Source organism: Trachinotus anak, unplaced genomic scaffold (genome assembly GCF_046630095.1).
Source record: "Trachinotus anak isolate AG129_WGS33_773 ecotype Australia unplaced genomic scaffold, CSIRO_AGI_Tana_v1 ptg000013l, whole genome shotgun sequence".
NCBI lineage: Eukaryota > Metazoa > Chordata > Actinopteri > Carangiformes > Carangidae > Trachinotus > Trachinotus anak.
The window spans coordinates 28,374,941-28,388,181 of NW_027273864.1; the positions used below are offsets into that span (position 1 = coordinate 28,374,941).

The 13,241-nt window shown below is 42.5% G+C and overlaps 2 protein-coding genes across 20 annotated transcripts in view; one reads left to right on the forward strand and one right to left on the reverse strand.

The window, feature by feature from the left end:
* matn4 (matrilin 4) overlaps positions 1-4,332 on the reverse strand; it is a 29,535-nt gene extending 25,203 nt beyond the window's left edge. For all 4 annotated transcript variants that reach the window (XM_071494171.1, XM_071494170.1, XM_071494168.1 and 1 more), the window contains exon 1: positions 3,941-4,332. The gene's annotated coding sequence lies outside the window, so the exon portion shown is untranslated. The remainder of the gene's footprint in view (positions 1-3,940) is intronic.
* rbpjl (recombination signal binding protein for immunoglobulin kappa J region-like) overlaps positions 1-13,241 on the forward strand; it is a 64,555-nt gene that overhangs the window by 20,713 nt on the left and 30,601 nt on the right. For all 16 annotated transcript variants that reach the window (XM_071494185.1, XM_071494176.1, XM_071494177.1 and 13 more), the window contains 4 exons: positions 3,867-3,996; positions 11,823-11,957; positions 12,284-12,354; positions 12,523-12,638. In XM_071494185.1, the coding sequence (XP_071350286.1) occupies positions 3,867-3,996; positions 11,823-11,957; positions 12,284-12,354; positions 12,523-12,638 (452 nt within the window). The remainder of the gene's footprint in view (positions 1-3,866; positions 3,997-11,822; positions 11,958-12,283; positions 12,355-12,522; positions 12,639-13,241) is intronic.

The following is a 13,241-nucleotide window of genomic DNA, read 5'->3' on the forward strand; positions in this document are numbered from 1 at the left end:
TTATATCTTACTTAGTTTTTTCCACATTCTATCAACCATCTGACTCATGACCCCTGATAACCATCCCGCGACCTCCTGCCAGGGTCGTGACCCTGAGGTTGAGAAGTGGTGACAGATGACAGATATTTGACCCTGGCTCAGGTCCTGTTGGACAGTCTCAGTTTGGTGAAGGGAAGGTTATAGGCGGCAGCATTTCTCTACCACCAACTGATGATGAGCGTCATCAGTGCAGCTGCATGTTTTAACAACTGACTGATGGCCCTGCAAGTGTTTTCTCTTTGTTTCTTCCTGGTGTTTTTGGCTGTTTATTTGGAGCATTTGCAGTATTTGTTCTTGTCCAGTGGCAGAAAAGCAGCCCCCACTGTTGTTGTATTAAGTCAATATGTTTGTGTTTTGCTGACAATACACTGCTTGTAAATCAAGCATTTCCTGGTAGTTGATTAGATGCTGTGGAACACCCTGTCAGACCCACTGAGCACATGTGCTTTTCTCTCTGCAGGTTATTTTACTACATACTGATGTGACTCTGTTAGAAGCTAAGCTCCACCAAACCACTGTCAACAGGAAGTCTTTGGTGCTGCCAAATCTGTGGACCACTGGTTGCCAACCACATGGTTGAGATGAGGGCCCAAGGGTTTGATAGATAAATCTGAGGGGAAAGCAGGAAAAAGATGTTTCTGCTGCACAGATGTTTGTCTAAGCTGGATGGTCAGTCCACCACTTTGGTCCAGAAATAATTATCTCAACAGCTATTGGACCAGTTTCCATGACATAGGAATGAATCCTGCTGACTCTGGCGATCCCATGACTTTTTTCAGTTTTCACTAATCCAGTGAAATATCTCAACATCGACTAGATGATGGATTTTTACATGGAAATCAGGTGCATACATTCATGTTCCCCTGAGGATGAATTGTAATCACTTTAGTGATCTCTTAACTTCTCTTCTAGCACCATCATCAGGTCACAATTTCAATTCATCCAACACTTTGGTTTATGGTCAAATACCCGTAAAACTAATGCACCTCAGCTGTATTTTGTATTTAGTGATAATTAGCAAATGTTAGCACGCTAAACTAAGATGGTGAACATGGTAAAAATTATGCTTGCTAACATCAGCTTGTAAGTAAAGCAACCAGTCCTCCGACCTGAACAACCACACAGGTCGTTTTTTTAAACCCCCTGATACGACCTTTATAGTATCTCCTAATAGCTCCACTACGGCAGCAGGCCTAGCCTACTGGTTCTCAGTTGTCATGGTTACAATAATAAACACATGGGCTGTACCAAGAGTGGCGTACCTACCTTCATCACCATGGTTACAATAGTAATGGTAATGGCTTGGTAAGGTTTAGGAAAGATGGTGATTTGGGTTAAAATAAGTACTTCCTCAACATTAGACGATCTTTGTTGTCATGGTTACAATAATAACAACGAACAGTCATGGATAACAGAAACAACATAAACTGCTACTGTCACGTGGGAATCGAACACCGCTCTCCTGCGTCATATTCATCCATCCACCCCAACCTCCTCCTGACGTGGACTTTGTCGCTCTATAAACTACGTCACCGCACTTTTCCCTTTGCTCCTGTCATCATCACTACGACCACTAGATGTCGCCTAGCAACAGAACCTAACTATGGGTCATAGTGACCTGCTGACAGACGAACTTTGGGGGTAATTTGACCCCCTCAGTGCTTTGACAGTGTTAAAATTAAACTGATGGATTAATAACTCTGAACTGATCTCAACACATTCACACAGTGATGATGGGTCAAAGGTGGAAACACAGGAACAGAAGCTCCAGACCAAGTTCTCTCTTTGTATTTTGCAATAGATTTGTGATTTTCTCGACCACATCTGATGTGAATTGTTCAGAGTGTGACTGAAGGTGACCCTCGATCTGGGTTCAGAGGGAAAACAAACCCTAAGATTAAAGCAACAGGTAGCAAGAGGAGGAGGCAGGTAGGTCAAGAAGTATGAGTTACATATAGAGTGTAGTTTCTCTGTAAGTTTGATTGACAGTTTGGATTCACACTGAGATGGAAACAAACTGGGTTCAGAGATTAGACAGAGAGAGAGAGCGACTGGGATGGAGACCACATGTTCACACAGACTGAGGCAACATATAGAAACTGAACGAGGTGAAGCGTGAGAGACGGGAGGAGAGAGACAGGAGGAGAGGTGTGCAGTGAGACGGGCGGAGGGCCTGTGGTCGGTTCTGTAGGTGGTTTGGGTTTTGAGTGACAGCTGGAGCCCATACTGAGATGAACACAGCACTTCTTGTTAGTAGCTTTAGATTGGAACCAGATGTTGACTCTGCTACTGTTAGCAGTTTCTCTGACTGCCTGACTGTTTTACTGACTGTCTACCTGCCTGCCTGTCTCACTGCCTGACTTCCTGTGTGACTGAATGACTCTGTTACTGTTTGACTGCTTCATCATCTGTCTGCATACCTGCCTGTACCTACCTGCGCCGGATCCACACAGACAGACTGACTGTGGCAGATAGATGTCCTAATTCATCCATCACACAAACCTGTCTAAATTAGAGCTCATTTGCCATGAATTCTGGGTAAATTAATAGTTTTTTAAATTTAAAAAAAAAAAAAACGTGGCAGTCTGAGCAAATGCAGATGTTTGAGATGTTTACTGTAAAAACTCAACAAAGGGTCGAACAACACAAAAATCTCAGAGCAGAGCTGAGCTTGTTCCTGAGGCAGAGCTCAGACTCTTCACTGAGGATCAGGATCATTTCTCTGACCGACAGCGTTTTCACTACAGGTCACTCACCCTCTGATCGCTCCCTCACAACATTGTTAAAACCACAAAATGAGTCATGTTTTCCTCTTTTTTTTACCATCACTCATCAGGCGACATTGTTACTGACTGTTGTACATGGCCATTAGTTCAGAGGTGGTCTGGGACTATAAGGTGGCCAAGCTCAGAGTAAATCCACCTTTATTTCAGTAAGACCAGGTTTCACTGACCACCTGTCTGACTGTGTTCAGTCCGTATTCCCACCAGTCTGCTGTTGCTGTCTCTGCAGCTGTTTGACCTTCTACCTGTCTGTCTGCTCACCGCTATGTCTTTCTCCCTGAATGCCTGCTTGTGACCGCCTGCACAGAGCGTCACCTCCAGGCAACCATTGTGAACCCACAGCAGCACTCTATATCACTCTCTCACTCTCTCACTCTCTCACTCACTCTTTTCTAGCTTGATGCTCCTTAGAGTCAGAGGACGAACAGCTCACAGGACATTTTATCATCTCTATGAACCTTCATCATCTCTTCATTTCAAACATACAACTGAGGCACCAGAATTATGCACAAAAAAAACTAAGATATCTATAACACCACTGATTAATGTCACAGGGTCCAATCAAGTAAAGCCAGAAAATCCAGATGTGTCAGTCCCTCAATGGTCTCCCTCCAAACTCTGCTGCTCTGATTATTCCCTCCATTAATTCATTGTTTTCTCTATAAAATGTCAGACAAGAGTGAAAATGCTGATCACTATGTCTCAGAGCCAAAGTAAGCGAATGCAAATGTTTTATTTTGTTCTGTTTCTAATCAGATAAAAAAGCAGCAAATAATCACATTTTAGAAGCTGAAAGCAGCTGATTGCTTCACGTCTCTGCTTAAAAAATCACCCAAATTATCAATGAATAATAAAATGAAATACTGATTAATCATTCCAGCACTATTGGCATCCTCATACACTTAGATCTTCTAATATTATGCTGCAAATATCTTCTATTATTCTCTTTATTTGTCACCTAAAGTTTTAATTAGTTTGATTAGTAACAATCAGCGCCTTTTTGAACCGGTCAACAGTTTGACTCTTTTAATCTGGTCTTGTCAGAATCATCGCTGCACCCTCCAGGACTCCACCGGGCAGACCCCGCTCTGTTGTACCCGGTCAGCCCGCTCACTCACCTGGGGACGCGCCTGGTCGGACACGACGCGCCGAGGACCGGGATCGGATGGGACGGGTAAGATGCGCTCAAAGGTCCCGTAACACTCACTCAATGTCCCGTGTTAGGAAAGGTGAGATCGGGGTTTTTCTGAAGCTTATCCCAGACTCAGAGCAGCCCTCTGCGGGTCGTGAGGAATGAGTGCGGGGGCGTGAAGAGGCTTTAGGTCGCTGGGTGTCTGGCTCTCTGTGGCTCCGTGACCTCCCCTCCGTTTTACTCGCTGGAGGAATGAGGTGGTGGAGGGATGGTGTGTAGGTATTAAAATGCCAGGAGGAAAAGTATTTGGGACGGCAGCGACCCCACCCCCTGCCTTTGAAATCCAAACAACGGGGAGTGATAAACTAAAGTGCAGAAGCAGCCTGGAGGGGTTCGGAGGGGTTCGGGGAGGTTCGGAGAGGTTCGGGGAGGTTCGGGGGGGCCGTGGCGCGGAGGCAGGGTGGCATCACTGACGAGTCCTCAGGTTAAAATCCGTCAGAAGCTTTAATGTTGTGTTTGAATGTCCTATAATCTAGTGTATTTATATTCAAATGTAATGTTCTTTTACTCTTCAGGATTATATTTGCATTAAAGTCAATATAACATTTTACTACAGGTTCATTACAACAAGAGTCTCTACAATAGAGAGCTGCAGGAATGGATCCTCAAACCCGGAAATTAGTTAGCGTTTTAGCACCTCCTGTTCCCTGTCTTGAAGTCTGGATTTTTTGAATGGGTTTTTGGTTAATGACTAAAATAAGGTCCCCTACAAAATGAAATGCATCAGTAAATACCCCAGTCATGTTTCATAAAGCTTTAAGGTCTGTTAAAAAAGGCCGGTCGCTAACAAGTGGCTAAGTGAGACTACAGAGGTTGTCGGGGACGTTAAACATCATCATCCTGAACATGAAAACCGATCTACTCACCGGTCCATCTTTAAAGCCTTGTTGTGTTTCTACTCGCGCTCTTACAAACTGTCACTAACTTTGTGAGAGGAAAGGCTTTTGTAGAAGAGCTCAGAGCTAAATCAAACTACAGGTTGGAGTTTAGAGGTGGTGACTGTGGTGTAGTTGGTTTATAGCCCAATATCAGTTTTTTACTTTTGGTGATTGTATTTAGGCTTCAAATATCATAAAGTGGCGTCATTAGTGAAGATAATCCTGCTGAACAAAACGTGTCAGTATCATAAACTGTTGTTTGTCACAGAGTTTTTCTACAGGAATCCAAAAGACAATGTAAAAATCCCATTGGCTTTTTGTCGAGGGAACCGGGGTGAACCTAACATCTGGGTTGGGCTACAAAGATATGTCATCCCTGCAGCGCTCTATAGCATCATGTGTATGTAAGCACCCTCTATTCAAGATAATGTTCAGCGAGGTGTGTGTGAAGTGCATTCATTCGTCTTCATCAATCATCTGCAGCTATGGTGGATTGTTTGTGGCCCTTCATCATAGGTCAGGACTTCAGAATGAGCCACAGGATCTGCAGCCATGGACAGACGCAACAAAATCTGGTTTTATTATTGTAGTTGAAGTTCTGCCTGATGTGATAAACTGGTGACCTGTCCAGGGTGTAGCCACGAGCTGGGAATGGCTTGAGCTAATGGTTGGATCCAAGTCCTACCTGATGATTCATCATCCAGCCACAGATACCTCTTTTTTTATGATGCAAACTATTTTTCTCGGTTTGCATTTGAAGCTTCTGACTTTATCACAGGTGATTTATTTTTCAGAGTGTTTCTCTGACTGAGCTCACCACAAACCACAAATATGTCTTCTTATGGATATCAACACTTCAAATAAAACACAGGAGAAGTGTAAAATATGGGATCTTTTAAAAGGAACATATTGTCAGCAAAATACAAACCTATTGACTCAATACAACAACAGTGGGAGCTGCTTTTCTGCTAAGGGACAAATACCCCAAATAAACAGCCAAAAACACCATGAAGAAAAAAACAGAAAACACTTACAGGGTCCAACTGACTGGCAGCCCTGTAAGTGTTTTCTGTTTTTTAAACATGCAGCTGCTCTGATGATGCTCATCATCAGTTGGTGGCACAGAAATGCTGCTGATGTCATGTCATTTCTAAATAAAACCATTACAAACATTTATGTAACAGACTCCTGTGTCCGAAAACCAAAAGATGAAGAAGCCAGCGGTGATATTCCATTGGTGGAAAGGGCCTCACTAGGGAACAGGCCACTAAAGCCAGTTTCCTGCGTCAAAGCTGCTGCTGGTGAAGACATGTTGGATCACCGTGGTGACTCTGTCTAGGCAGGTGACAGAAGGTTTTAGGACACCTTGTCTGCATCCATTTTTACTGCACTGACACCTGTGGAGTCGTGCTCACTGACAAACCCAACGATGATTGCAGTCATTACAACATTCATCGACAACTTGAACAAACTGTGGACCTGGAGATGCACTTTCTCTGGAGGTGAAAGTGAATTCCTCTCCTCCCTTCCCCCCGTTCTGTCTTCAGTCCATTCTGTGTTCCCACTGTGAAATACCAGAAGGTCTGAGCTCCTGACACACTGACCTTTGACCTTTGAAGAGGGAAGGTCTAATTTAGTCCAGTGGTGGCACCCTGGTGACTGACCACACACGCACACACGCGTGCACACACACACACACACACACACACACAGTCAGTCAAGTGTGAACTGTGAACTGTGGAGAGAGATGTACAGGGGCAGTGGGATCCCCCTCATATTTGAAGAAAACAGTCAGAAGAGACTCTCCTCCTCTGAATACATGAACCATTGTGTTGTATCGAGTTCTGCAGGAATGAGTCCTAAAACCTTGAAATGGGTTGCATTGTGTCACCTCCCGTTCCCTCGTCCTGGAATCTTACCCCAGTCATGATTTCTTTAAGCTTTCACATCTTTAAAAAAAGGCCTGTTACTAACAAGTGGCTAAATGAGACTACAGAGGTTGTCGGGGACGTTAAACATCATCACACCAAACATGAAAAACGATCTGCACACCAGTCCACCCTTATAACATTGTGTTTATACTCAACGAGGCAGTTGAGTCTGTGTCTGCAGTAATTCAAAAAGATGATGTAAAAATCTCATTGGCTTTTTGTCGAGGGAACCAGAGTGATGCTAACATCTGGGTAAGTCTACAAAGATACGTCAAAGGTACCATTCAGTGAGGACCAGGGAGACTTTGCACACAGGTTTTTGGTTTGTAGCTTAGTGCACAGTATTCAGATTGTTTAGTTCAATCCACATGTAAGTTTTTCACTTTTAATAATCACTTTTTAATTACCTGTCAGTCACTGGCTTCATTTTTATTAATCAATAGACGAGAAAACAATAGAGAAAACAAGAATCTGCCACCGACAGCACAATGCAAAGCTCAGTTTGTCTGCACTAAACCTTTCTAGAAAGGTCCAAAAATATTTCTACAAACTTTTCTAAAAAATACCTGCAGCCTGGTTTGACTGTCACAGGACAGGTCAACCTAAATACTGCATTTGTCTTATTTAACCAAAACTGTATGAAATGAGTCTCATTCATGTCAAAACAGACATTAGATGAATCCAGAGGAGCCTGATTCGGCTCAGCCTGAATAACCTGAAGAGACGTTAAATTTTTTGTTTGGTTTTTATGAGCAGAGGAGAACATGAACCTTGTCGTTTAGTTTTGCCCCACTTAGCCTCTGTGTGTGTCTGATCAGCAGTGGGTACTGTGTTTGTGTGTTACTGGGTTGTTCTTGTTAAAGCCAGGACCCTGCTGCTTTACGGAGTCACCCTGCTCTTCTCTCCCTGACACTCACACCCACATGAAGCTAAATTTACTGACACTTGTTAAACATGAAAAGAAGAGGTTTTTTTTCTTAGTGTGTGTAGTGGAGTTTCAGTCATGCAGTCACAATCAGACTGAGATAGCAAACAAGTATAGGATGTGGTCCGGCCAGCGTCAACATGAAAGTTCCTATCATTGGCTCATCACAGAGATAGGCATTAATATGAGGGGAAAAAAACAATGAAAGAAGTTTTTAAGTATTTTTAAAGTTTTTAAAGATCATTTCATTGTAGTTTTTATATATATATATATAGTATATTAGATTTTTTTTAATAACTCCAAAATTGTACAGTTTTACAAATGATTTGTTGGCCCACTTGCAATACCTTCGTGGCCCACCAGTTGACCCAAGCCCACAGGTTGGGAACCACTGGTTTAGATTGATATCTATGAATTTAAACCTGAGTAGTAGCTAGATGCTAGTTATTAAGGTAACTCCATTATTCTGACACTTACTGACAGAATCTTGTAATCAATATCACTCTTTGTTCCAGCCTATGTAATTAACTTTTATAAAATATAACAATTTACAAATCATTAAAATAATCATTCTAGCTGAGGAAGTGACTCAAATTCCACAAGTGCCACTAAAAAAACATGTAATTCCCTCCTCTCATCATAGTGCTACATCACCAGCAAGTTACGTCTTCAATACTACATTTCATTTTAAAACGGCATTTTAAAATTAAATTATGATCTCTGACTGTTTAGCTCCATATCAGAAACGATCTGTGTCCAAACTATCACACCTGAAAACGCACACGTACATGACCATTCACGTACACTGAGCATGTGTGAGCCGGTGTAAACAGGAAGAAGATTGTCCACTCTGCAGTTGCTTAGACAACAAGGTCAGTAACGTTGTGACCTGTTATTCTGATGAGACCCGATCATGGAGCGACAGTGGCTGTCTGTGTCATTGTTTCCTAAGTTTTCAGTTTTGGCCCTTCCAGACTACAACGCCACCCCAGAGTTTTCAAACTAAAACTCCGGAGAAGTGTGAGTTCGCTCACTGTATGTTAGGAGGCGGTGTTATGTGTTGTGAGTATTTCTCAGTGGGGCAGAAAAACAAATGCGTCCTAAACTGTGGCACTATTCCTGTAAAAAATAACTAGAGATGTGTATTTCAATCTTTTTTGGTGGAAGATCTTTGTTTCATCTTGGTTAATATTTTACAGTATATATGTTTATTAATGTCATGTACATGTTTATTCATGTCCTAATTCTCCATCCTTTGTTTCAGTTTATTTTTGTTGTCATCGGTCACAGTATTCAGCTCTGTCTTTTCGTTCCCTCCTCTCCTCCCCTTGTGTCAACAGGCTTCATTATGAGCAGCATTCCAGACCCCGGGCCCCAGGGCTGTAACTCTGCGTCTGGCTCCTCATTACATCGTTACTGCAGAGAGAAAACGGCTAATGTGACAGCTGCCATTGTTAGCAGAGCTACACGGGGCCGCTCCTTTTCTTTCAGTCACTTACCTGCTGTTCGGCTGAACATTTGAAATCTAATCACACAGATGAGATTGTCGATTGTGTTTCTGCTTGATTCTAATCAGCAACGTAGAAAAAAGCCAATGAACAATTTTAAATTAATTGCTCAGACTGAAGAATTAATGTGTGGGGTTTCCCACATTCAAGCCAGTAGACAGAGGCATGAGCAAAAAATGTAATAATATTATGTCAGTTTAAAGCCATTATTTATTCATTTATTTTAATTCAAGCATCTGAGTCATTTTCGTCCCGTGTTCCAAGGTAAATTACATAAAATGTAGCAAGCAGGAAAAATAATTCCTTACAACGAATACAAGGAATTCAACTGTTAGTGAGAAAATATTTAGTAAGGTTAGTAACAGTAAAAGCACATTTATAGACAGAATACTTTGTTTTATTTTTTAAAAACAGTTTTAAAAAAAAAAGGTAGTTATGCATTCAGAATTGAACCTATGATTGTGATTGAAAAAGAAAAATGATTATGAGTGACGTTGTATAAATTGAATGGTGGTTACCACAGCTGCTGGAGCCTTTTGTTCCACTCACTCAAGCTTTGTTCTGTCGATGGCTCACCTGCTGTTCATTTTGCTACTGTCCAAGATTTAATGACAGGGAATAAGACTGTTAAAGCCTTTTATTGTACATTTGATTGAGGTAAAGCAAACGAATGATGGAAACAATAACTGAATAAATTTGAACAAATGAAATGGGTTTAAATATCCCCCTTCTGTTACAGTAACATATTCATTTATGGTGGAAAATAATATGAATTTGTTTTTAGCAGCAGGTCCACATGTAACAGAAGTTTGAAGATATAAAAATAAATGTTCTACTGTTTAATGTGTCAGTAAAGCAGCGTTACCATATCCTTCCATATACCTGCGTCTCCTGTCACATCGGAAACTATCTGTGGAGCATCTCTGTTTATGTCTCACTGCTGCTAAGTGCATTATGAAGATGGGTGTAGTGTCTGGAGACGATACTGTGACTGTGTGTTTAGTCTGAGGTGCCAACACGACACAAACTGAGAAACTTGAGTGTTAGACTTTCTCAGCACTTAAACCACTTACACTTGTTTGGAGTGTTTCAGCCATCGCTCATTTGTTTCGATGAAATTCGTCACATCACAAGAGAGACAGACCACGGATCTATAAGAAGAGCTGGTCGGGGAATATAAGATAAGATGGGGAAATTCACAGTGTTGCAGTAGCAAAGTGGCAGTGCAGAGAACAGGAAAGCTGTGAGAAACTGCAATAACAAATATTTAGGAAAGATAAATAATAACAATATAATAATATACAAAAACTTGCGAGGTTTATTTCTCTTCCATTTTGGCACATTGAGTGACCCAGTGACACCTGCAGCTGTTTAGCCATGTTGTTGGTCCTGTTACGGCTCATGGTTCTTTACATAGCAGTGTTGGTCTGTTGGTATCTGTTGATATCTCAACAAATATCGGATGGACTGGCCGTGAGACTTTGCTCAGACATTCATGTTCCCCCGGAGGATGAACCCTACTGACTTTGGTGATCCTCTGACGTTTTCTCTAGTGCCAGCAGCAGGTCAAAGTTTTCACTCTTCTAGTGAAACATTTCAACATCCCACCATCCATTTTCCTCTGCTCATCCAGGTCAGGACATGGGGGCAGCAGGTCAAGCAAAGTAGACCCAACGTCCATCTCTCCAGCAGTGTTTTCCAGCTCTTCCTTGGGGATCCCAGATGAGCTATATAGAGATCTCTCCAGCATGTTCTGGGTCTACCCCAAGGCTTCCTGCCAGTTGGACATGTCTGGAAAACCTCCAATGAGAGTCTCCCAGGAGGCATCCTAACCAGATACCCAAACCACTTCAACTGGCTCCTTTTGACGTGAAGGACAGAGCTCCTTACCCTAAAGTCATTTCAGTCACTTGTCTGGTCATGAGAGCTCATGACTACAGGTGAGGGTCAGAACGAAGATTGAGCGGTAAATCAAGTGTTCAAGAGTTTTGTCTTCCGGCTCAATTCCCTCTTCACCGCGACAGTCCAGTACATAACCCACATCCCTGCTGATGCTGCACTGATCCACCTCTCAGTCTTCTGCTCTGTCCAACCCTCACTCATGAACAAGACCGTAAGATACTTAGACTCTTTTACTTGGGGAAGAAAATCCATCTCAACCCGAAGAGAGTGATCCACCGGTTTCCACAAGAGAACCAAGGCCTCAGACTTGGAGGTGCTGACCCTCATTCCAACCACTTCACACTCGACTGTAAACCAAATACTTCAACATGCATTAGTTCAATGGGCACAACATTTTGTACAGATATTCGTAGTTGCCAGAGGATGAACCCTAATGATTTTGGTGAACCCTTGACTTTTCCTCCTGAGCCATCATCAGGTGAAGTTTTTAAAAGGTTTAATACTGTCTTGTAATCAGATACCTGCAAGGTTTACATGAACTGAATTACTTACATGATGGAAAACAACTCACTGTCATGAGGAACCGCCGCATTATCTGGCTCTGGTAATACTTCCACAACCCACACACATACGTTTGTGACACACAGCTTTCTTGTCCAATCAGGGGACTGGACCCCGGGGTTCAAGGCTGTCAATTACTGGGAACAACAAGGGAACCAGGAAGAGAAGCCCATGCAGACCAGAGCATTGTCATCCTGCATGCCAAGGTGGCTCAGAAGTCCTATGGCAACGAGAAAAGGTTAGTGGATGCTTCTGTGGAGAGATTTCTTCTCAGAGATTCAGTTAGCTGAGCACACATGTAACAGCCTCACAATACAGGTACAGCTCAGTGTCGGGGCACTGCACGTTTGACACCTCTACGGTAAACTGGCCTTTCATGTGTTTTCTAAGAGATTCATGTGATTTAAAGGGAACTTTACTCATCAGTTTTAAGGACTGAAGTGCAGTTTCAGAGCCGTTCAGAAAGAGGTTTTATTAACATAAATATTTCAACCCAACACAGTTCAGGTTCATGGACATAAAACGTGTGATCTGTTGTTTAAATTGATGTTACATCACCTGCAGGTTCTTCTGCCCTCCTCCTTGTGTTTACATCAGCGGCCGTGGATGGAGGGTCATGCAGGACCATCTGAAAGGTGAGAAAACATTGACTCTGTGTTTGATCGGCTCTGCTCTTCATCCCTCTCCACCTCCTCTCTTCATTTCATATTTTTCTTCTTTCCTCTGTTCCTCCTTTGTCTTTCTCCCCATTCATCCCTCCGTTGTTATTCTTTCTCTCCTCCCCACCTGTCGTCCTCCTCCAGCCGCTGGTTATGGAGACTCTGTGTATCGAGTGTGTGGTTACATGTGTCTGGACAGTTCCACTCAGTCTCAGGCCGACACATTCAAACTGATCTTCGATGAGCAGCCAAACTCCAGGGTAAGAGACCTGTGTGTGTGTGTGTGTGTGTGTGTGTGTGTGTGCGTGTGCGTGCGTGTGTGCGTGCATGCGTGCGTGTGAGTGTGTGTGTGTGTGAGATCTCATGCCATGTACATACCTTTCTGCTGTGTTTTACTGGTCTGTTTTTGTCGCCGGTCGTTCAGCCTCCTTCACTGAGAAACACACCAGTTTTCTAAAGTTTAAACTGGTCTTTGTCCCAGTTAATTATTGTCTAAGTGCCTCCCCAGACAGGAGTGACTGGTTGCACAAAACAACTTAAGTTAAGATTTTCTTTTCTGAGTTTTTAAAGGTTTCTTTAAAATGGTCACTGAAGTATTTAAGGTTTTCTCTTTATCTTAGTCTTAATCTTAAGGAATCACTTAAAGTCGGTTAAACTGTTGCACAAAAGACCTTAGCAACCAAAGTAAGGAAAAAACTAAAAGTACCTCTGACTCTGTCTTTACTGCAACATGGCTGAGTTTATGGGGATGAATGAAGGAAATCAATGAATACCATAATGATGAGGAGGTGATTTTACACAGATTACAGGTTTAACAGGCAGTCAGTTCATTTGTGTGTTTAGAGCTGGATCCTTTGACTTTC